We start from the raw sequence: 25,329 nt of genomic DNA on the forward strand, positions 1-25,329 counted from the left end.
TGATCCACCCGCCTCGGCCTCCCAAAGTGCGCACCCAGCCGAGCACATCTTTAAAAATCAACCTTATTTATTTCTTGAGACAAATTAAAAAGCACTTCTCCCTCCCCCCATCATTAACCAGTATACCTTCTACCTTCTTATGTGTACATGAATTGTAATACTAACTTCCTTGGCTCAGATATAAAACTGTTACCCAAGGTTTCAATTTTAAATTATCGTATGTACCTACTGATCATACATGAAACTGCCTTACCATTGCCTGAGGTTGACTCAAAACCTACCTACAGTGTACTGGGAAATATGGTACAATTATACCTTTCTGTTTCTGCTTATCCCCCAACTAGGTACTATGTGCCAATCCAAATGTTTGTTCAGAGACTAAATCTTCAGATGCAAAAGCTGAAAATAATAGGTGGTTTTAAGTTCAACAATTTGCCAAAGACTTACTGAATTCCTATTTGAAAAGCAGTGTGGGCAACACAAAAAATAATAGGACATTTTTCATCTTCTGGGACTCAAGATTAAATGCACAGCACACACACATAAACAACTCCATTATATGGTAGATTATATAAGTGCTAAAAAGCTTCTAATAAGGTACAAACAGTGCTTATGAAGAGAGAGCGATTAACCAAAGAGTATCAGAGATGGCTTCAAAATGAGAGATAGGTTTCTATTTGGCCCTTTTTAAAAATCAAGCAATAGCATTCAAGATTTTGAAGATGATATTTAAGTAGATAATTTCATCTCTTTTAGGTATTTTTATTCACTAGTGTTGTAACGAAATTGGATTTTTTCCACTGAAAAAGTACGGATTTAATAAGTTAAAATGTTAAATGGTTTGTTTGAGGCTCACCTGGAAACATAGGAAAATGTATTTTTCAAGCCAAACTTGAACTTACAGTCCAATATCAGATAGGGTTATTGGACATACTGAGTATTTCCTTTGAACGTACACACATTTATCTGTGTATGTACGTTCAAAGGAAACATACATAAACGTTTGTATGTTCGACGGAAATACACAGCTTGTCCAATAATCTGATATAATACCTATTTAAAATTCTACTTTAAGAGAAAGGGTAGACACGCATAAACGGCCCACCCAATTTTTACAGAAATTTGCTCAGCATATCAAGAGTACTCACATTAAAAACAAACAAACAAACAAAAAAAAACTTAACTGAAAACAAAATTCAGAGCCGTAGACCGTTTTTGATTCATACCACCTCCTCCATCAACCCTGGCCTCTTCCAGATATATGGCCAAAGGTCGCGATCAAAGCCTGAAGTATTTGCTGTTCCAGAAAACTCTATGGACACCATTCCCAGGTTTAGATACTTCTTGAAGATTCTGAGTTGCGCAACCTAACTTTGAACGTGTTGAGCACTGTATTAACAGATGAAAGGATCACATTCATCTCAATCTTTAAATAACTCGCACAGAAGGGGTGGGAAAAGTCCCAGTTGACAGATGCCAAGGGAGCAAATTTTAAAAAGAGGATATTATGACAGACAGGAGTGGCAGCAAACTGGGGAACTTATCGCTACTATTAAAAGAAACTTTGAGCTCTTAATTACACGACAGCATTCATCAGACGTTTCTGTGATTACTGAATGTAACAGTTAAGCAATAGATGATGTAAAAAAATTAGGTTAAATTTATATATCGTTTTATAAAACATATTTGCTCTTAAATATCTCATCCAAACCAGTATCTTCAGATTAACTATAAATACAAAAGAAGTAAAATCAGATTATGTAGATTAGACAGGGGGAAGCTGGGAAAGAATAACTACCATGTAAGTTCGGTAACAACGTTACAGGGCGCAGTTTCCTGCTACAGAAGACAGACGAAGGAATCCAAAAAATAGGCTGAGTACAGGAATATTGCACACTGTAGTCACCCAGCATTAATTCTACAGCGAGCGGCTCTATCCTTCCTCACGTTCCTCGTGGCCTCTGACAAGTCATCCTTTCAACCTATGGGGCTGTCCGCTCTCCCCCTTGGAAAATAATTTCCGTGCAGGTTGTAAGATCTCCCTCACAAACTACTTGCTTCCACTTCCCCGCCCGGGATGAGGAGTCTCCACGACCGGGAAAGGTCGCACTGACAGAGAAGGAAGTTACATTAAGTGGTCGTGGTCGGACCCGAGCCTCGAGCTCAGCAGACGCGGGGGAAAAGGAAGCGGGCGGCCTCCGGAGAAACGGGGATGGAGACGCGGATGCGAGCCCGCGAGGCAGGCTCCGTGGTGCCCGGGCACCGGCAGGAAGAATGGAGGAGGGGAGGCGAGACGGCGAGGTGCCGGGGAGCCGGGCGGCGGTCCGGCCCGCGGCCGACCCCACCCCAGCCCGCGCTCGGGACCCTCCCAGCCCCGGCACCCAGCGTGCGTTCCGCGTGCGCTGACTCTCCCCGGAGGAACAGCCACAGTCTCACACCGGGGGACTGGAGAAATCCGGCAACTTTGCGCGAGAAATGCTTTCCACCCTGCAGCACGCCGAGAAAGAAAAAAATGTCAGGCGATGACGGGGGAGGAAGGATGACTTACCCATGTTGCTCCCCGAGGGTGAGGAACCGGCGGGGCGAGGAGAAGGTCTCCGGTGCGGGCGGCGCGGCTCTGTGTCCTCCCTCTACCTCCGTCTCTCCCGCAGCCAGGGAGGGACCCGCGGGGGGCGGCCGCCGGGGAGGAGCAGCTGGTGCTGCTGCAGGCGGCGCGGCCGCGGCGGGGACGAGCGGCGGGGGGCGGGGCGGGGCGGGGCGGGGCGGGGCTGGCGGGCGCAGCCTGCGGCGGGCGCGGCTCCGAGCGAGCGGGCGGCGGAGGCGCGGTAGCCGGCCTGAAGAACAGCGGCTCCGACTCGCGGCCCGCGAGCGCCCCGCCCTCCCCACTGAGCATGCTCAGTGCCTTTTCCTCCCCTCTCTCTGTGGCGAGCGAGGCTAAGCGTGCGGGTGGGCGTGTGTTCGCAGACCGGCTGCAGCCGCGGCAGAGGATCTTCATGGCGGCCGTCTGAGGGGCGGAGGGTGGGCCCGGAGAAAGCAGGGAATGGGGCTGTTGAGCCCGATCTGCTAGCAGAGGACTCACCGCTGCCTTGCTTTCCCACCCTGACCCACCAACCCCCCCACCCGGAACCCGGGCCCGCCTTCTTTACGGGACGACCCGGCAGCACAGGCCAGAATTAACCGGAGAAGAGGCTGAGCCGCCGCAGAGCCGGGAGGGGTGGTGGGAAGCCAAAGCTGACGCCTCGACACGAAGCTGGAAAGTACGTGTAGGCGACTAGGCCTGCGCCTCTTGGGGACACCTGAGGACGCCCGCTGGGCAGCTGGCCGAGGAGCGGCCGCCGGGAGGGTGCTCTATAGCAGGGGTGTCATTGGGACAGTTAAGGCTGCTCTAGCAGTAGCCAGCTTAGAAACAGAGGTCCCGGCAGCCAGGAGAGCGCCCGCCCCAGGATTTCCTTGAAGAGTGTGTCGTTCTCCCTCCCGGAGGAGCGCGGCCTTCCGTTCCCCGGAGGGCGCTGGAAAGGCCCTTTAACCGGGGTGCCGTCGGGCTCCATCCTGCTCTCTGTGAAAGCGGGAGGAACTACGTTCCCCAGGCTTGAAAATAGGCGTCCTGCTGGGTTGGCGGCGGCACAGCCAAGCTAACCCGGCGGAGGTCCTGTGATCCCGGGGCCGCCGCCCGCTCCCACCACCACTCGGCCGCGGGGAGAACCTGAGCAGGGCGCTCCCACTGAGGGCGTCCTCCCGACCTGGCATGCGCGTGAGGCCAGGGCTGGCTTCGGTCCTCTGCCCTGTGGGAGGAGGCTGGAGGAAACCCTAATCTTGCCCTGGCTCCTCCTGGGTGGGATGCGGAATCTGGTCGCTCTCCGAGGCGCAGCGACCGCAGTCCTTCAGGGGAGAGGGTGCAGTCAGCAGTACAACCTGTGGGAGAAAGATAGCTGAATCGAGGTGTCTTTCCCCTGTCAACTTTCACTCGGTCAATCCAATGTTGAGACAGGGCTTTTTTTGTTTGTTTGTTTTTTAATTAGTCGCCTATTGTCACAGTCATCAGTTTCTGTTGGGTGACTGGTATTTCGAGCACACAAATCTGAAGGGGCCCTGTAATTTGTTAAGCAAAGAGCAGATTTTATGTGATTTTTCTACAGTAAGAAACGATAATTAAAAAGGTTTGGTAAAACAGGAAAATACAATTTAACTGCTGAAGTCAACTATATGGGACTTTTCTGATGCACGAGACTATCAGGCATCTCACTCTCTTAGGATGCTCTTCTTGTTTGCCTCTCAAAATAATCCCTAGTTCCCTAGGGATGCTGTAACATACCACAAATTGGGTGGCTTAGAACAACAAATTATTATCTCACAATTCTGGAGGCCAGAAGTTTGAAATCAAAGTGTAGGCAGGGCTGTGCTCCCTCTGAGGGCACTGGGGAAGCATCTCGTCCAGGCCTCTCTCGTAGCTTCTGGTAGTTTCTTGGTATGTGGCAGCATAATTCCAATCTGAACATGGCTGTTTTCCAGTGTTCTTGTGTGTTCAAATTTCCCTTTTTAGTAAGAACAGCAGTCATAACGTATTAGGGGTGAACCATCCTCCAGTATGACCTCATGAACATTAATTGTATCTGCAATGACCCCATTTCCAAATCAGGTCACATTCTAAGGTACTAGGGGTTAGGACTTCTACATATGAATCTGGCCAGCCTGGCCAACATGACGAAACCCTATGTCTAACTAAAAATACAAAAAATTAGCCGGGGTCAGGCACAGTGGCTCACGTCTGTAATCCTAACACTTTGGGAGGCCAAGGCGGGCGGATCACTTAAGGTGAGGAGTTGGAGACTAGCCTGGCCAACCCCCATGGCGAAACCCCATTTCTACTAAAAAATAAATAAATAAGCAAGCTGAGCGTAGTGGCACGTGCCTATAATCCCAGCTACTTGGGATACTGAGACAGGACAATCGCTTGAACCCGGGAGGCGGAAGTAACAGTGAGCTGAGGTCGCACCACTGCACTCCAGCCTGGGCCACAGAGCAAGACCCTGTTTCAATTAAAAAAAAAAAAGAATCAGGGAGGGATACACAATTCAACGCATAATACACCAACGCAGACCCCACCCTCAGGGCCCCTCACTGCCCCCACATCTGCCATGTCACACATTCATTTTGTTACTCCTCCAGAAGACCAGCCTGGGCCTTTGCATTGCTGCTCATCATTTTTTGTTCATCTCTCCTTAACCTTCATTAACCTCTTCCAGATTCTCAAGTTAACTTGCTTTATTTTTCCTACTTCCTTATCTAATTACATATTACAATAATTTCATAGAGTATCTTCTATCATTTATTTGGATGCAAGCACTGAAATTAGCAAAAGCAGCTGAAGTGGCTTTCTCACCTCCCATCTGACACTAGTTTAAGTGCCTTTTTTGTTCTACTTCAATCTACAAGCCATCTCCTTAGCCTTCCTACGAATTAAAACCAAAGGGTTGTTCAGGCTTAGTGCATATACTGAGTTCTAATGCACTGGTGTTGGAACCATAGTGAGAACCAATACTGATTGTTACATGCAGAAGTGAATTACTTCCAGACTGGTATATTGCCTACTCCTTGCACACACAATGCCACCTCCCTTCCCCTCTCCTTTCTTGTTCTATTATAAAAATATAACGTTTCTTTCTCATATATTTACTTTCTTCCTTTATGTGTTTATTCAAAAGTTACCTGCATGAGATCTTCCCTGGTTATCTTATCTAAAATTTCAACACTCCTTCCCATTTCATATGCCCACTTCTATACTTTATTTTTTTCCTTAGCACTTATCAGTAAAATAATATATATTTTGCTTTTGGACTGTCTTCCACATTTAAATGTAAGTTCTCCTAGGGAAATAATTTTTGTCTGCTTTATTTACCATTATAACCCCCATGCCTAAACAGTGCTAGCACGTAGCAAGTGCTTAATAAACATTTGCCAGGTATGGTGGCTCACGCCTATAATTCCAGCACTTAGGGAGGCTGAGGAGGGAGGATCAGAGGATCACTTGAGGTCAGGATCTTGAGAGCAGCCAGTACAAGACAGCAACACCTTATATCAACATCTCTTGACATCAGGGATGTCAAGAGACTCTTCCAAAATCAATCTACTGATACCCAAACTGCAGGTTAGGCAATGGTCAGGATTTTATCAGGCCTGCTACAAAACAGGAAGTTCTGGCCCAGTGCAAAGGTTTTCAACTTCAATCTAGGAAATGTCATTTATAAAGTATCAGATTTATTTGAATGACAATTTCTGTTGAAAATTGGTTTATGATTAGCTAAATAGCTGTTATGGGGGAGTATCAAGGAAAATGTCTTTTAGAAAAGATCAGAAGCCGTACATTTTGGCAAGACTTATCACCTCATTGATGCATGTAAGCTTAAAGAGGTTAGAAGGTGATTTAAATTCTTTAGAGGAAAACTATTGGGAGGGGCAACACAACAGGAAGTAGAAAGAGAGGAGAGAATGTTCTGTAAAAGTATAATAGAGAACTGATTGCCTCCTCTTCACCAAGATGTTCTGAATATCATTTAAGGGAATTTCACTGGAGTAGTTAATTGAACTTTGCAGTGATAGAAAATGATTTGCCAGTGAACAGCCTTTTGCCTAAACTGTTTATTTTTCAAAGACTTCGTTGGTGAGATCCAGTTAGTCCAGGTTGAACAACTGAAATGTCTTAACCTCAATGTAACCTCTTTCTCCCCCGCCCTCCATTTATTTAATATTGTAGCCGTTTTCTAAATGTTGTAAAATCTAAATTGTTTTCATAGGCTGTCACCTCAAACTAATGTCCACATATTTCAAGCAACTACAGACTTAGATTATATACAGTTTTTAGATGGGACATACCACTTTAAAATCAGTCATGTAGTTATTGAACATTTCTTCTGAGCTCAGTACTGTGCTAGATACTATAAGAAATAGCTATAAGGGCCAGGCGCAGTGGCTCATGCCTGTAATCCCAGCACTTTGGGAGGCCGAGGTGGGCAGATCATGAGGTCAGGAGATCGAGACCATCCTGGATAACACAGTGAAACCCCATCTCTACTAAAAATACGAAAAATAAGCTAGGCGTGATGGCGGGTGCCTGTAGTACCAGCTACTCAGGAGGCTGAGGCAGGAGAATGGTGTGAACCTGGGAGGCGGAGCTTGTAGTGAGCCAAGAACCTGCCACTGCACTCCAGCCTGGGGTGACAGAGCAAGACTCCCTCTCAAAAAAAAAAAAAAAAAAAAAAAAAAAAAAATCGCTGTAAGTACATATCATGCAAAACAAGAGAGTAAGACCAATCTCTCTTAAAAATCTCTTCCTATAGCTGTATAAGGAGAACATACCTGAAGAATGGATATAATTTTCTAGAAAGGATGGGAAGAAAATAATTTACTCCAAGACAGGGAAACAGAATGAGGTAAGACACCTCTATGCCATATTCATAAGACCATTAAAAAGAGTACATATTGGCCGGATGTGGTTGCTCACACCTGTAATCCCAGCACTTTGGGAGGCCAAGGCAGGCAGATCACTTGAAGTCAGGAGTTCAAGACCAGCCTGGAAAACATAGTGAAACCTCATCTCTACTAAAAATACAAAAATTAGCTGGGCCTGGTGGCGCATACCTGTGGTCCCCAGCTACTTGGGAGGCTGAAGCAGGAGAATCACCTTAACCCAGGAGGTGGAGGTTGCAGTGAGCCAAGACTGCACCACTGCACTCCAGCCTGAGTGAGGGAGTGAGACTCTGTCTAAAAATAAAAAAATAGAAAAAAGATGCAGGTGTACTTATTGTGGCATCTTGAGAAATAAGATTAAAAATTTACTATGAGGAACAGATTGTGAGGGGCTGAAAAAGCCAGCCAGAGGAATTTAAACTTGGTAAGTTAGGAAATAAGAAACCATTGAAAGTTTCTTGAGAAATGGAATAGCGTGGCAAAAACAGAATCGAAGGGGGAAAAGTAGTGCATCAAAGAAAGTAATATTTATTGTTATTTAATAATATTATAATTTTAGTAATTATTGTAATTTATTGTCTTTTTTTCTTTTTTTTTTTTTTTTTTTTTTTTTGAGACAGAGTTTCACTCCATTGCCCTGGCTAGAGTACAATGGTGTGATCTTGGCTCACTGCAACCTCCACCTCCTGTGTTCAACCAATTCTTCTGCCTCCACCTCCTGAGTAGCTGGGACCACAGGCACCCCCCACCACACCCAGCTAATTTTTGTATTTTTAGTAGAGATGGGGTTTCACTATATTGGCCAGGCTGGTCTCGAACTACTGACCTCGTGATCCGCCTGCCTCAGCCTCCCAAAGTGTCGGGATTACAGGTGTGAGCCACCACACCCGGCCGTAATTATTGTAATTTAAGTAATATTGAGAGATGCGTCATTCTGTCTGGGAATTAGGTACACAGGGTGAATTTCTGGTACTGAAAGAGTATAGTGATAGAGACAGACAAGTAAATAGTTAAAATACAGTGCTACAACTACCACACTGGGGTAGTGTGGAAGAATATGGGTATAACATTTAACTGTATCATAGAAAGCCTCCTGGAGAAGATGCTATCTGAGCAGAGACCTGAGGAATGAATAGAGTCAACTAGGCAGAGGGCTAAATGTACACAGACCTGGAGGCAAGAGTTTGAATTTTTAAGAAACCTGCAAGCAGTGCTTTCTGGCTAGCATGAAGCATGCAAAGATGTAGGGAAAGAGAGAAGGTCATGGGACAAGAATGGAGAAGTTAGAGGGATCAAATCTTGTAGGGCCTTGACATCTGACCTAAGATATTGGACAGTATCCTAAGGGAATCAGGAGCCATTAGAGGCTCTTAAGTTTAAAAGCGACATTGTTAAATTTATATTTTAGTAGTTGCAAAGTAAAAAATGGCTAAGATATACCTAATATAAATGACGAGTTAATGGGTGCAGCACACCAACATGGCACATGTATACATATGTAACAAACCTGCACGTTGTGCACATGTACCCTAGAACTTAAAGTATAATTAAAAAAAAAAAAAAAAGAAAATGGCTAAGAATGGAGTGTAGACCAGAGACTGAGAGACTATTAAGAGACTCTTGTAATATTCCAGAAGTAAGCTGAAGTAAATTAAAAGCAGTGCGGTTAGAGAGTAATAGACAGTCTTGAGAAATATTAAGGAAGTAGTATTGGCTTGATGATTGATTAGAGGTTGTGTGGAATTATTTATGTGTCAGAAATTCTCATATATTACTATTAAATAATATAACAGTGCTATGTGTGAAGTATTATTATGTCAGCTTTACAAATAATGAAAAATGCTCAGAGATTAAATAATTTAACTTAGGATCTATAACTAATAAGTAAAAAAAGCAGAAGTAATTTCTAAGCCTCTCTGGCTCAGATCCTCACAGCAAAAATAATATGCAGATAAATGTGTTGAGGGAAAATGCCCTATATATTGTGTGACCTCCACACATTAAAAAATAATACAATGTTGTAAAATATCTTTATTTCAATAAAGATGTTCATGCCTTTAAAATATGATTTATTAATATTTGTTCCTACTTCTCTTAAATTTACAGATGTAAGAAGAATCTCTGTATTACTATCATATCATTTTATGAATGGATGTTTAACAAAGATACTTTTGATTAAGACATAGGTTCAGTTATTCTTGAAATAATATTTAGCCTATTTTATAATAATTTCAACTGGCTTTGCCATTCTGCCCACCTCAGTTCTTAACTCGTTCTTAGGAGTGATATCTGCTCAGAGAAGAATGAGCTCTCATTTTAAAGAAGCCTCACTGAGTTTTCTCACATCATTGTATCTTCCACATTTCATAGTAAAGTTGTGCCAAAGTATAAAATAAGAGGTGGCTTGAGAACACCAAGAAACCTGATGGCTGACAACATTACCATAGCGGGAAAGAGAGTCCAGGAAATGAGAATGTCGAGTCTCATTCCACCGCTAACTACCTCTGATAGTTAATTTTGTCTCTCTGAGCAGTTGACTTTGTCTCTGGCTCTCATATTTCCTGTTGGTAAAAATTGTGAATTATAATATCTGCATGTCAAGGGGAGAAGCCATGAATTGTCTTTCAAATGTACGAAATATATTTCTCATGGAGTTTGGTTCTAGTAGAGAGATTTAGTTCTACCACCTAAAATCATCTCCACTCTCCACCCTCCACCCTACCTACCTACATGTACACATGTTCACAGACTCACTGAAGACATCCTCCATGTCTTAAAGCATTCCATTCTTTCTACCTCGGTCTAGCCTAAGGGAAAACTGGGAAGTAACTGAAATTTGTCCTTGATGCTCTTGGAATTATTTGTATCAGAAACTCTCATATAATGCTAACCACATAAGTTAGTTATGTTACAGATAAGGACATGGAGAATCAAAATATTTTAATTCATTTGTCTAATGTCACATGACCAATACAATGTAGAATTGGAATTTGAACATGGTCTGTTTGATTTCAAAGTCCATGGTCTTTCCATTTCATCATACTGCCTTGGGTAAATTTGTTCCTCACCCCTAAGCTTACCTCCACTGTGACATTCCATGAGGAAGAGTAGTCTATCTTACCTACTTATCCACACTGGCATGGTTACCTGTCTGGTTCGGTTTCTATCTAGAAGTGCTTTCCTTTCCAGAGCAATAGGAAGCTAGTCAAGTAATCTATGCCAATAGGCTTATAGCCATCCCTTCCAAAGTCTTGTGAAATAGGTATATGTGTTTTAAGAGTGGTCTTTTAGGCAAAAATAAAGTACAGTTGACCCTTGAACAACACAAGATTGAATGTTATGGGTCCACAAATACCTGGATTTTCTTCTGCTTCTGCCACACCTGAGAGAGTAAAACCAACCCCTTGTGTTCCTCCCCCTCCTCAGTCTACTCAGTGCAAAGACAATGAGGATGAAGACTTTTATGATCATCCACTTCCACTTAGTAAATAGTAAATATATTTTCTCTTCCTTATTATTTTCTTAACCTTTCCTCTCACTTTATGGTAAGAATGCAGTATATAATATAAAACACTCAAAACTGTGAGATAATTGACTGCTTATTTTATCAGTAATGTCAACAAGTAAGCTATTAGTAGCTAAGTTTTAAGGCAGTCAAATTAAAGTTATATAGAGACTTTTGATGGGGATTTGGGGGACAGTGCTCCTAACTCCTAAATTGTTCAAGGGTCAGCTGTAATTCAAAACGGTGTTTCTGATGAGATTATCTTACTTCCTTCATATACTTCTATGTAGCTCCAGTTGCCAGTAATTACCCATCCTCCCATCTCTTAGGGTTTTTCTAGATCCTCTTGAAGTCTCTGCCATCTCCTTTTCAAAGATCCTCTTTTATCTCCTTGAAAGTTCACCTGAAGACTCACTTCCTTTAGGAGACATTTTCTAATTGAATCTCAGCCAGTCCTGATTAAGCAATTCTTAGTATTTACAAAAGTTCTGTAATAAAAGCTGGCTTATTCAGCCTTCTGAATAGGAAAACCTCATTAACCAGCATGTCTACTTACCTACAGTTCACAATAATTGATTCTCATATGATGATCCTGAGGGGCTGCAAGATTCTAAAATACTAAAGGCTGAATAAAGTTTGCTTAATGTAGTTGTGTTAGTTTCTTATGGCTGCTCTAACAATTACCCCAGATTTAGTGGCTTCAAACCACACAAATTTATTATCTTACAGTTCTGGAGGTCAGAAGTCCAAAATGGATCTCACTGAGCTAAAATCAAGGTGTGGGCAGGGCAGGGCTTCTTTCTGGAGGCTTTAGGGGACAATCTGTTTACTTGCCCTTTCAAGCTTCTGGAGGCTGCCTGCATTCCTTAGTTTGTGGCCCCTGCCAGCCAGCAATCGCATCACTCAACCTCTGCTGCTGTAATCACATCTTTCACCCTCCTGCCTCTTTCTTTCACTTATGAAAACCCTTGTGGTTATATCCAGTCTGCCCAAATAATCCAGGATAATCCCATGCTTCTTAATTAATCACATCTGCAAAACCCCTTTTGCCACATAAGGTGCCATATTCACAGGGTCTAGGGATTAGGACATGCATATGAACATCTTAGGGGAGTGGGACAGGGCATTATTTTGCTTACCTCAGTAGTTAATATCAAATTTATTTTGTTCCAATTTTTAAAAATTAGTAAGAACCTATATGTATAAATGATACATATGTGATATGTATATGTAAATTTACTTAATAAATGTATTAACTTTCTCTAATCATGCTGGAAAATAGACTTTTCTTACTTTTTATTTTATATGTGTGCTTTAATCATGTCAGTGACATACATTTTTGTCTCTTCAGATGTACCATAAATTTCCTTTTTATGTCCTTTTTTCCCTCCTAAAACTTAGTCAAAGTTCCACAATGTAATTTTCAATAAACATCATTAACTTGACCCCCGCATTCTTGAAGTAACATCTCTCTAAGGCATTTGTATTTTTAGAACTTGGTTTTTATGGCAAAAAGAGAAACAATTTCTGCTTACGTGGGAACAAAACAATTACTGAAACATGAAAAATTCACATGGAAATGAATTGAAATAAATACTTTGTAATTATCAAGTCAGAAAACCAGGTATTAATTCTAAATTGCTAGTTCCATGTAATCATTCATTTATTCAACAACTACTTATTACTAGCCTACTGTGATTTAAGTCCTGAAGATACAATAGTGAACAAGAAAGACCTATTCCCTCATTGAGTACATTTGAGTGAGGAAGACAATCAATAAGCAAATAAACAAACAAACTACACATGAAGATGTGATATGATAAATACTGTGAGGAAAGCAGATAAGGAGCTGTGATTGACAAAAATGGCAGTGGAGAAGCACCTTTATGTAACATTTTGTGTTTGAAGGCCACTCTTGGAGCACGATAATTAATTTAAGACCCAAAGATGAGAAAGAGCCAATCATGAAAAAGCCAGAGGAGAAACATTTTAGGCAGAGGGAGCTGCAAGTGCAAAGCGCAACAAGAAAATTGTGGCTATGTTTTAGGAAATTAAAGAATGTCAGAGTAATTGAAGCCTAGTAAACAGGGGAGAATGGCAACAAATGAAGTTGCAGAGGCAGCGAAAAGTCAAATAATGTGAAAGTTGGCACTTTAGTGGGTGCCAGTAAATAAAAGTCCTCTGTGTTACTCCAGAATTTGGAACCAAGGTGGGAGATGAGACTCAAGAGTCACTAGATGAAGATCAAAATGACAGCCTTATTACTGAGTTTGCTGATTGGAGAATTGCAGCCAAATGGGCTTCCAAATACTCCTCCCACTGTCATCACCCTGAATCAATTTACCTCTCTATTGACCCAGGCAAAGCGGAACTGCAGGCTTTCCTTCCAGGGTAGGCTACTAAGTAACTGGCAGAGAATTAAGCCACTCTAAGGGAAAGAACCCAGTAAGACACACATGCTCAATCTCTCTTCCCCTCTCACCAATGAGAGGATTATCTTTTCCTCTCAGGGAGAGAAAGGAGTACTAAGGGATGAGAGGAGATGAGGCAGTTAATGAGAGGGACCAGGAATGTTTCCATGATCTTCTTCCTGTTGATAGAAAGTTCTTGCCTCTCTATGAAATGTGTGGAGTGAGGATAAGTATTATCCTTACACTCCTATCAGATGGGTCTTATAGGCCATGATTTGGAATCAGAATTTCATTCTACATACTAAAAGAAAGCATTGAACGTGTTTTACCCATGAAACTACATAGACCGACCAACAATTTGGAAAGATCACTCTGGCAGCTATGGAGATAAGTGGAAATAAGGTGAGCTTCCAGGAGGCTGTTGCAGAGATCAGGGTGAGACATGCTGAGGCTGTACCAGGGCAGTTGTGGTGGAGAAGGAGAAAAACCAGAGGTTTGGTTGTCTACAGGTAGAAAAGCTGGGGCTTGCTGATGAATTGGATTTAGAAGAGAATGTAAAGGAGTTGTTCAGGTTAAGTATTAAATTCCTGGTTTAAGTGATTGGATGAATGATGATGTCATGTACTGAAATAAGGAAAACTGGGAGAGAAATAAGATGGCAACAGAATCGTACTCTGGATTTGTCAATGTGAAAATTGTTGGTCAGTTAGCACGAATGATTTCTGTGAATACTGTGAAGGGAAGCTAGATTTAGAGTTTGAAGAACTAGTAAATGATTCTGTGTATACACACACTTTTTAAAAGAAGTTCTGCTGTGGAGGTGAGCAGAGAAATGGCATAGGAGGGGAAATACGATATTTTAAAATATTTTTGTTGTTGTTTTACACTGAAGGAAATGATCTGTTGGTGACACAGGATAGACAGAATAACTAGAGGTACAAAACTTTTGGAGAGGCAAGAGTGGGTGAAGGTCCTGAAAGAAGGACACCCAACATGAACCTTTGTAACAGAAATGAAGACCATCATACACAGGAGGGTTGGTAGATTTGATGGCAAGAAGATGGCAAGTCCCCACTGAATAACTTCGATTATATTTATGAAGCAAGAGAAGGGGTCATTAATGGAAGGTAAGAGAAGGGGCATGGGAGATAGATGATTTGAGGAGAGAAGAGAGCATGAAGCTGTTGTATCCAAAATTGTGATTGCAAACCTAAGGCAGAAATAAAATAGTATTTGCTGGGCTGTGTTGAATGGCCATTTAAGGTTGGAATCATTGATGAAGAGTTTAATATGTCAGCCTGGTTGTGTTATTTTCCTCAACAATTTTCATTGTTTATTTGAGGTCCTGATGTGGCCAAGGAGTGGTTGCAGTGCAAGTAATAGCACATGTGAACTGAAAGGATAAAATGTTTAAAATTTGTATTTCAGAGGTGTTTCAGTTTATAAGTTTTAGGGTGTGACCATGAGAACAGGTGGTTAAGGAGGAGTAGGGTAAGAACTAAGAAGTCTAGAAACTGAGAGAAAGGTTACTAGCTGAGTCATCACATGGGTGTGATGTATTGGGCTTTTAGTAGGTGGGGTGTGAGGGAAAACGCAAATGTCACTTGAGAGGACTACTGGGTAAAATTTTGTCCTCAAATGGAAAGTTACTTACAAGTCAAAAATTTGAAGGGAAAGTTCCCAGAGGATTGAGTACGTAAGAGAGGGTTTTGTTGTGTATTGCTGTCCAATAGACCGTGTGAAAACTCAATGTTTTAAAATAACAATTTTATTATCCCTCAAGATACTTTTGGTTGACTGGGCCCAGCTGGGTGATTCTTCTGATTCACATGATATTAGAGGGAGCTGAAATCACTGGAGGCTTTGACAGGGCTGAAACAGCCAAAATGGCTCATTCACGTAACTGGTACCTGCTTTAGTGGAGGTGGTGGGATAGCTGGGCTCAGGCAGGATGGCTAGTTCTCTCTCTCTCTCTCATCTCAAAGTCTCTCTTTCTTCACATGAACCTTCCAGCAGTACAGCTGGACATTTTACATGGCAGCTCAGGGCTTGCAAAAGTGCAAAGGTGGAAGCTGCTAGGCCTCCTTGAGACTTAGACCCAGAATTGGCACAGCATCACTTCTGCCTTTTTCTCTTGATTAAATTGAAGAATGAGGCCAATCCAGATTCAAGAGAAGGGACTCACAATGATATCAATACCAGGAGATGTGATCCAATGGGAAACATCTGTGGACATTAGCTACAACAGGAAGTTTATTGATCATAGATCCAGAATTTTTTGAGGGTAGATTGGAAAGACTGAGGTAGAAGTGGGGGTTCAGTTTAGAAGATTACAAAGCAGTATGGGAATGAAAGAGCAAATTGTAGTAGATGACAGAGGGACTTGTACCTCCCAACATAACAGAAGTAAACAGAAATTTGAGGCATGACAGGACTAGTTCTACTGAAGCAGTGATTTCCAAATTTCTTTATGATCATGCACCCCTTACTAAAATTTTTGAACACTCCTCAAATATTATAATTAAATAATTATTAATTATATATATTTAATAATATTTTCGCCAGGCTTGGTGGCTCATGTCTGTAACCTCAGCACTTTGGGAGGCCAAGGTGGGTGGATCACTTGAGGCCAGGAGTTCAAGGCCAGCCTGGCCAACATGGTGAAACCCGCCTATACTAAAAACACAAAAGTTAGCCAGGGTATGGTGGTACATGCCTGTAATCCCAGCTACTCGGGAGGCTGAGGCACGATAATCGCTTGAACCCAGGAGGCAGAGGTTGCAGTGAGCTGTGATAGCGCAACTGCACTCCAGCCTGGGTGACAGAGCAAGACTCTATCTCAAAGAAACAAGCAAACAAATATTCTGCTATAATATATACTTTGTAAAACAACCAAAAACAAAGATTAAGAATGGTGAGATAAAGATTAAATAATATTTTTTGAATTATTTCATATTGTTTATCAATGGTTTAATAACTTTTTTGCCTTTTCTGGTGAGAACAATTTGACTAAAAATGCGTCATCAATTTTAAAAAATCTTGATTTTATACCTTGTGATATTGTGGCTCAGAAGTCTGGTTCTAAGTTCAGCGTATTCCCATGTTGGTGTTAATAGCTATTTTAGCTGAAAGAGCTATCTCACAAAAATAAGTACAGCCAGATGGAAGAAGTGCACCATTAGTTGTGCTTGCTAAATCATGATATTCATTTATTTTCAATCCCATCCCCAATTATGCAAAGAGTTTTATTGAAATTCAGCTAGCAAATATATATCATCCCCAATATCATCACTTTTTCTTGCAAACTAATCAGAAGTTATTGCATTTTTGTATCTTTAAGAAATGGGTTCAAAACATTGAAACTACTCATTTGGAAGATCTTTTACAAACAGTTTTTAAAACTCTATTTTTCCAAGTTTTTAAATGTGCAGATATTAAGAGTTTCTACATTTAAATTGCTTTCAGCAATAAAATTAGATAATGTTGGAACATTTTCAAGTTTCTATTTTAAAAATTCTCTCTCCATAGCACAAATGTTTTTTGAACAGCAGCCATTTTCTCCTTCATTATTAAAAATGTCACCTTTACCTTGAAAGAACTGATTAATAATATTGTTTTTAAAAATCTGACAGTCAGTTGTATTCATAGAAAAGGTCAGCATACTAGGAACACTTATTAAAATTTTTAAAACATAAGTGTTGCTACTCAGCTTTTAGTTGGACAGTCATTTCTGCAAGATAACTGGTGAACTGGTTACTATGTGGTAAAAAAAAAAGTTCATGATCAGCCCTTGTCTTATTACAAAGTATCACAATGACTCTATTATTATTTCAAAGATTTTACTTTATAAAAAATAATCACATTGACAATGTTCTGTGTAGCACATAAACTGTGGTACAGTATAAACATAAACTGTGGTGCAGTGTAATACATAGAAGAGGAATGAATTTATGAGTGTCTTGCTGCCAAGCCCTACTGGGGCTACCCACTGTACTATATTTGACTTCTGGAACATGTGAGAACAAGTGTTAGTCATTACATTATGTGTTAGAAAAACGTAAATCCTTCCATATTTTCTAGATACAAAATAAAGTACAAAGTCTATACTTTATATGAAATTTATACAAAATAAAGTATAAAGTTTATATTTATAAAGTATATATTTTCTTCTTGCTTCCCATTGTTTTGTTTTGCACACCCCATGTTAGAAACTACATTCTTTAAGGATGAGGAGAGTGGATATTTTGCTCTAGCAACATGGTCTGCTTAAAACTGTAAAACAGCTCAGTAAAACAGTGACTTGGGTGACTAATGGTTCCAGGTTCTCAAGACACCTGGCATGATAGAGAATTCATACCAAAAAGTCTCACTGCAGTACAATTATTAAGCACCAACTACATACAGACAATTGTTTAAACAATGACTTTTTTTTTTTTTTGAAATGGAGTCTCACTCTGTCACAGGCTGGAGTGCAGTGGCATGATCTCGGCTCACTGCAACCTCCACCTTCAGGTTCAAGTGATTCTCCTGCCTCAGCCTCCTGAGTAGCTGGGACTACAGGCACGTACCACCACACCCAGCTAATTTTTGTATTTTTAGTAGAGATGGGGTTTCATCATGTTGGCCAAGATGGTCTCAATCTCTTGGCTTCGAGATCCACCTGCCTTGGCCTCCCAAAGTGCTGGGATTACAGGGGTCAGCCACCGTGCCCAGCCAATGACTTTTACATTGAAGGAAAGGAACTGGACAGGAGAGAGAAGAATGAAGAAATTGATACTACTGGTTTATCTATCTCACACACAATTTTTAACCACCAAATCAGGGAGAATTAAAACTCTTAGTATTTGACAAGACCTCTGGATGATAAAGAGACCTGGTTTAACTCCTAGACTTTGGGTGTATATTACATGCATATATTTATTTTTTCAATCATTCACTTAATGTTTGTTCCAGAACTTTTGGCATACTTTTTATTTTTTGTATTTGTTTTGTTTTTTATAGTACAGAATGACATTCAAAGCACACATTGTAGAAGTGAGACAAATGTGTTTCAAGGATTCACCAAATTTTACACTAGTAGTGAACAATAAGCTAAGCTCCCAGGTTTTCTACCTAAAAATGCTTCTCTTAAGAAGTTCTTCAGTTGCTGAGATGGAGTTTAATCAGGCATAAAATGCTCAAAATAAAACAGAGACATCCCCCCAGAACAAAAATGTGCAACAGGACTTGTGCCATCGGGGGAAAAGCATGACATCCAATTGCTGAAGTCAGATAACAGTATGCTGAGTTCAGAAATGACCTGTGAGTGGCTTGCAGCACTAGAAATATCACTCAAAATAAGAAAGTTCTTGGAAATGTTTGTCTTGTTAAAACAAATAAGCACATTGGACCAGCATCTTATAGGCAAATCCTAGCATTTCTACATACAGTAACATAAGAAAAGAAGATCTTGTTGGCTGTTTGGTAGTGATTATAAAATGGGCATTGGATGTAGGAGTCTGCAGCTTAGTGGAGAAGAGTTCATGCTCTGTTTTTTCTTGTAACTCAGAGGCTCCTTCTCTGCTGTCCTCTAAATACTGGTGGCCTCCCGTCCCCTTTTTTTCTCTTCTCTCCTCTACACACTTTCCCTGAATGTCTCCATTTACTCCCAAGACTATATGTCATCTCTGATCTTGACACTGAGCTCCAGATGTGTATATCCAGTTACCTATAATGATCCTTCCTCTTGCATGTCATAAACAATTCAATTTTTATGTGGCTAAAAGACAAATTTTGATTATCCTCTCCCCCTTAATCTGCTCCTTTCCCATTCCTTACTATTTCATTTTATTTAAACCAAAAACCTAGAAGCCATTGTTGGGATTTTTGTTTGTTTGTGTGTTTTTTGTTTGTTTGTTTTGTTTTTTTAGACAGAGTTTTTCTCTTGCTTCCCAGGCTGGAGTGCAGTGGCACCATCTTGTCTCACTGCAACCTCTGCCTCCTATGTTCCAGTGATTTTCCTGTCTTAGCCTCCTGAGTAGCTGGGATTACAGGCATGCGCCACCACGCCCAGCTAATTTTTGTACTTTTAGTAGGGATGGAGTTCACCATGTTGGCCAGGCTGGTCTTGAATTTCTGACCTCAAGTTATGTGCCTGCCTTGACCTCCCAAGGTGCTGGGATTACAGGCGTGAGCCACCGTACCTGACCTTAGAAGTCACTGTTGATTGTCCTTTTTCTTTCTCTGTTGCCCTCACATTTGATCCATTGAATTCCTCCTTCTTTCAAAACATATTTCACATCTATCCACTTCTACTGTTATACCACCTTGGTCCAAGCCACCATCTTCTCATGTCTATACTTTTTGAAGAGCCTCCCAGCTAGTCTTCCTTCCTTTTATCTTGCCCACTTACAATCTAATCTCCATAGAACAGTCAGAACCATCATTATAAAATCAGGTCCATCACTCCCAAGCTTAAAATCTTCCAAAAACCTCCTACTTCACTGATGTGGTTTGGATTTGTGTCCTTGACAAATCTCATGTTGAAATGTAATCCACTGGAGGTGGGAGATATTTGGATCATTGGAGAATCTCGCTCATGAATGGCTTTGCACCATCCTCTTGGTGATGAGCGAGTTCACACTAGATCTGGTTGTTTAAAACTGTGTGACACCTCCCACTCTCTCTCTCTCTTGTTCCTGCTCTGGCTATGTGATGAGCCTACTCCCACTTCACCTTCAGCCATGAGTAAAAGCTTGCTGAGGCTTCCCTAGAAACTGAGCAGATACAGGAGCTGTGCATGTACAGCCTGCAGAATTGTGAGCCAATTAAACCTCTTTTCTTTATAAATTACCAGTCTCAGGTATTCCTTTATAGCAACACAAGAATAGACTAATACACTCACTTAAAAGAAAACTGAAATTTGTTACCCTGCTAGTAAGACCTCAAGTGATCTATGCTATGCTTGTATTTTTGTCATCATTTTAAATCTTTTCCCCTTACACTTTGTTTCTCGAACGTGCCAAGCACATTCCTACCTTACATATTCTCTCAGTGAGGAATGTTCTTTCCTCAGATATTTCTATAACTGCCTCCTTCTGGTCATTCCCGTCACAGATCAAGTATCTTGGAAGAACTCAGTTGCCTCATTTTTATAATGTATACAAACAAACAAATCTAAAATCGTCATTCTATCACATCATCCTGTTTTATTGTATTACACCCTTATTCTTTTCTGGTATTTTGTTATTTTATTTGCTTGCTTGTTTTTTCTCTGTACTAGAGTGGGATAACAATGAAAACAAGGATTTTGTCTTTCTTGTTAACTGGCACTGTTAGAACAGTGCCTGGCATGATTTTCTTTTAAACATCAATTGTATGCTCTAATTGACTGCAGTGGAAGAGACAGCTTTAAAAGTTAAAGAATTATTAAAGAATTAAATAATATTATAAGCCTCATTAAAAAGTATCTCAAATCTAATGTTATTTAATGGGAGAATGGACCATAGTCAACAACATTTGTTTGGTAGTGGGAGAGATGTCTAATGACATAACTGTTTTCTAAAATGTCTTCATAGCTTTAGACTTCTGTTTCAGAGAAAGAATGAATAGGCTCAAGGAGCACTTCTGAGCATGTGCCATGCTGATGACGTTGATAGGATTATATAGGAGATACCATTGTGGAATGGAGCACCTCATTTTTCCAGCTTCTTATATTATAAGGGGTTGGGAGAAAAAGACCACAGAAATAGTACTAAAATAACAATTGCAGTAGTCCCCCCATTATCCACAAAGGGTACATTCCAAGCCCACCCCAGTGGATACCTGAAACCTCAAATAGTACTGAACTCTGTATATACTGTACTATGTTTTTTTCCTGTAAATATATGCCTATGATAAAGTTTAATTTATAAATTAGGCACAGTAGGAGCTTAACAACTTCTCCTTGGCATATGTTTGGCTTCTCTTTGGCATATCTGAAGTGCCAGCAGCATTACTCTTCTACTTTGGGGTCATTATTAAATAAAATAAGGCTTACTTAAACACAAGCATTTCCATACCGATACTGAAACAGTTGATCTGATAACTGAGACAAGCTGACTAAGGGGCATGTGGGTAACATCTACAATGTGGGTACACTGCACAAAGGCATGATTCACATCCCAGGTGGGATGGAGCAGGAAAATGAGAGAGTTCATCCTGCTACTCAAAATGATGGCAATTTAAACCTAATGAATTTTTTATTTCTGGAATTGTCCATTTCATATTTTTGGACCACAGTTGACCACCGGTAAGTGAAGCCACAGAAAGTGAAACTGTGGATAAGGGGGAACTAGGTACAAGAGAAAAACAGGATAGAGCTGGATAGAATTCAAATCAATGGCATAAACAAAGATCAGTTACTATAAAATATGATTCATGCCTTTAAAGAAATTTTCAACATAAAAATTGAGGCTAACATAGTTCAAAGGAATCACTTCACGCATACCTTCAGGCCAGGCCACTAGGTTTTAGCTCTTAAATAAACCCAACTGTGAGAATACTGCTTAGAAATATAGACTCACTACAAGTTTAGTGGGAAAACAGGAGGGAATGATACAGCAAACAGCATTAAACTGCTCTTTCTGTGAAGTTTTTCTCGTATAATTGCCTTATTTCTTTTGGTTCTGGCTCAGAACCTCCTCAGCAGCCTTTCTAACCACCTTACTGAGGTCCCCTTTTCCCTTTCCCCCTTTTGAAAATCTAGCCACCTTGCATACATGTCTCAGCAAGCAAAATCTAATTGCCAGCCAAACTATGGCCACCTATTTTTCCTCAAGTGCATTGTAGGATGGTTAGCCTAGGGGTGCGGGTGGGGAGTATGGCTCAACTCTTTGGAACATAATATAATAGAAATATATGTTAACATGTTACAGCTATGTTCAGAAAATGAAAAATAATCCAGTGCTATCAGAGTTCAAACTTTATGATGGAGGTAAGTTGGTAATAGATCTGAAAAGGTAGCTTAGACCATGATCAGCCTTGAATGCCACTCCAAGCATTTGGACTTTGTAGGTCAAGGGGAATCTTGAAGATTTTTGAACAGAGATGTTTCATGATCTGATTTGTATTATAGGAAGATAATTCTGGGAACAACATGAAAGATGAATTAGAGAAATAGCCCAAGCAAAACAGGAATACAGTTGCAGCTATTTTGAAGGTATTCAATGATGAGACTATAAAATAGAGTATTGGAAATTACATGGAGGAGAAAATTTCCAGATACATTTTAAACTCAAGAATCTTTAGAATTTTATGTTTGGTTAGATGTAGATGGTGAGAGGTTCTCTTGTTTCTAGTTTTGGCAACTGGTAGGAGAGTGATGTAATTAACCCAGAGAACGTTAGACAATGAACAGCAGTGCTTTTTTTTTTTTTTTTTTTTGACAGAGTCTCCTTCTGTTGCTCAGGCTGGAGTGCAGTGGTGGGATCTCAGCTCACTGCAACCTCCACCTCCCAGGTTCAAGCGATTCTCCTGCCTCAGCCTTCCGAGTAGCTGGGACTATAGGTGGTGCCACCACACCTGGCTAAGTTTGTAGTTTTAGTAGAGACGGGGTTTCACCGTGTTAGCCAGGATGGTCTCGATCTCCTGACCTTGTGATTTGCCCACCTTGGCCTCTCAAAGTGCTGGGATTACAGGCGTGTGCCACCGCGCCCGGCAGCTGTACTATTTTTGTGTATATTTTATGATTTGTTTTTGTGGGCAGAGATAATGATTTAGATGTCAAGCCAGACAAATGTGAATAGGAACACAACACGCCCACATGAAGATTTACAGCGTTTGGAAATGCAGGTGTGGGGTTTAAAGTAAAGGTTAAAGTGAACGGGAATTAGCTGTACGGAATGATGGTGAAAGCTCTGGAAAAAAGATAAATGATGCATGCGCAAGTATGGAGCTGGAAGAATATAGTTCTTAGAACACATATTGCATTTAAGAAATCTGTGGGAAAGGCCGGGCGCAATGGCTCACGCCTGTAATCCCAGCACTTTGGGAGGCTGAGGCGGGTGGATCAGAAGGTCAGGAGTTTGAGACCAGTCTGGCTAACATGGTGAAACCCCATCTCTATTAAAAATACAAAAAATTAGCCGGCATGGTGGCATGCGCCTGTAGTCCCAACTACTCGGGAGGCTCAGGCAGGAGAATCACTTGAACCCAAGATGCAGAGGAGGTTGCAGTGAGCTGAGATGGCACCACTGCACTCCAGCCTGGCCGACAGAGGGAGACTCTGTCTTAAAAAAAAAGAAAAGAAAAGAAAAGAAAAAAGAAAAATCTGTGGGAAAATAAGAGCAAAGAGACAGGTTGACAAGGAGTGGTCAGAAGAAGGATTGTCAATGAAAAGGAAACTATTACTTTTGAAAAAAGAGAGAACAATGTGAGAACTCAAGGAAAAGAACTGGGATAATTTAGAAGTGGTTAGATTTTTAATCACATATTTTAATTACCATAAACTGTTTACTTTTGATGTAAGTGTTCCAAAGTATGGAAAAAAATAAATAAACTGTTCACAGTTGTAAGCCTTGATTGTAGTGAAGTGAGGAAGAGGGAGGATAGAGGAAACGTTTCAGCTCTGAGAGTGAGATGGATGGAGCAAAAGAATTCTCATTTTCAGGGCACTTTTGTGTAGGTCCAGAAATCTAAATTAGACTTCTCTTCTTTCTCCATATCTTTTTTATTAAAAGTCAGCAAACTTTTTCTATAATGGAGCAGGTAGTACATATTTTAGGCTCTTTTTGGGCTATACTCTGTCCCCCAACTACTCAACTATGCCATTGCAGAACAAATGCAGCCATAGACAATATATAAACAAGTGGGTATGGCTGTGTTCTGATCAACTTTTGTTTGCCAAAACGGATGATGGGCTGGATTTGTCCCACTGATGACAGTTTTGTGATCCCGGTTCTTGATCAGTAATAGCAGAGAGATTGATATCTGGTTAGGTTGGGACATGTTGATCTTGATTTTTCCTATTTAACTATTGGTGTTCTACAGAGGAGGTTCAGTCTTGCCCAGCTAAATATCACTTTTATCTTCAGATTTTCATCTAAGTATGGTAAACATCAATCTGGTGATCTCTGAAGATCCAGAAAGTGTGATGATCTTGTTACATGGACAAGAGAACTTTTGACTTTGTTGAGGTAAAAACCTGTTTGATTAACTAAATATTCACAGGCCTTTGATGTTTCTTGGGATTCTGACAACTACATGCAGTTTTTGTGACTCTTCATTATGTTTTTAGTCTTCAATTTAATTGATAAATCAATGTGTCTTAACAAATAGACCAATTCCATTGATAAATATTAGTTCGATGACAGTTACTTGTCTTGTTTGTATTATTAATCAATACATTGCTTATATAATATCTATTGCTGATCACTGCATTAAAATGGGCTTAAAATACTCAAAATAGGTGACCGTCACTTTTTCACTCTTCACCAATATTTTCTGTGTGCTTTATTCAATTAGCCTTTCTCTTTTCATCATAGTTAAAAATACAATATGTATTCATGCATTTATTCATTGAAATCTTGAGTGCGATGTGTCAGGCAAAATGCAATGTGCTGGGAGTACAAAGACAGTCCTGATAAATTTTTGCCCTCAAGATGTTCCCTGTCAATAGATAATAAAGATTCCAGGAGGAAGGAATGGTCAACACTGTCAAATATGGCAGAAAATGTAAATGTGGGAAGTTAACAGAGGCCATTAGATTTAGCAATAAGAAAGTCATAGGTGACCTCAGAGAGAGTTAGTTTTAGTAGAGTATCAGTATAAGTGGACATAACTCTTAAATTATTCATACCCTCACCTATACTACTATGCTCAGATTCCCAACACAGTATGACAGCAGTCTGTTTCTCAATAGAGCTTGTTTGTTGAACTTCTTCTTTAATTTCCTGGTGGATTGGACCTCAGAGCTGTATCAGTAAGAATTGT

General features: G+C 40.7%; 1 protein-coding gene and 1 long non-coding RNA gene across 11 annotated transcripts in view; one reads left to right on the plus strand and one right to left on the minus strand.

The window, feature by feature from the left end:
- The window catches only part of RAP1GDS1 (Rap1 GTPase-GDP dissociation stimulator 1), a 172,909-nt gene extending 170,167 nt beyond the window's left edge, over window positions 1-2,742 (minus strand). For 5 of the 10 annotated variants that reach the window (XM_003898989.3, XM_009207217.2, XM_003898988.3 and 2 more), the window contains exon 1: window positions 2,549-2,729. In XM_003898989.3, coding sequence (XP_003899038.1) covers window positions 2,549-2,552 — 4 coding nt within the window. In that variant the 5' untranslated portion in view covers window positions 2,553-2,729. Of the gene's footprint in view, window positions 1-2,548 lie in introns of all 10 variants that reach the window. The other 5 variants (XM_009207218.2, XM_009207216.2, XM_021938648.2 and 2 more) reach the window with 2 other exon arrangements.
- Window positions 2,743-2,828: 86 nt separating this feature from the next.
- LOC103884504 overlaps window positions 2,829-25,329 on the plus strand; it is a 61,628-nt gene continuing 39,127 nt past the window's right edge. Inside the window, exons 1-2 of the long non-coding RNA XR_001902676.3 lie at window positions 2,829-3,257; window positions 7,335-7,427. This is a non-coding gene — a long non-coding RNA (uncharacterized LOC103884504). The remainder of the gene's footprint in view (window positions 3,258-7,334; window positions 7,428-25,329) is intronic.

Source organism: Papio anubis, chromosome 3, assembly GCF_008728515.1.
Source record: "Papio anubis isolate 15944 chromosome 3, Panubis1.0, whole genome shotgun sequence".
In the NCBI taxonomy this organism is placed as follows: Eukaryota; Metazoa; Chordata; class Mammalia; order Primates; family Cercopithecidae; genus Papio; species Papio anubis.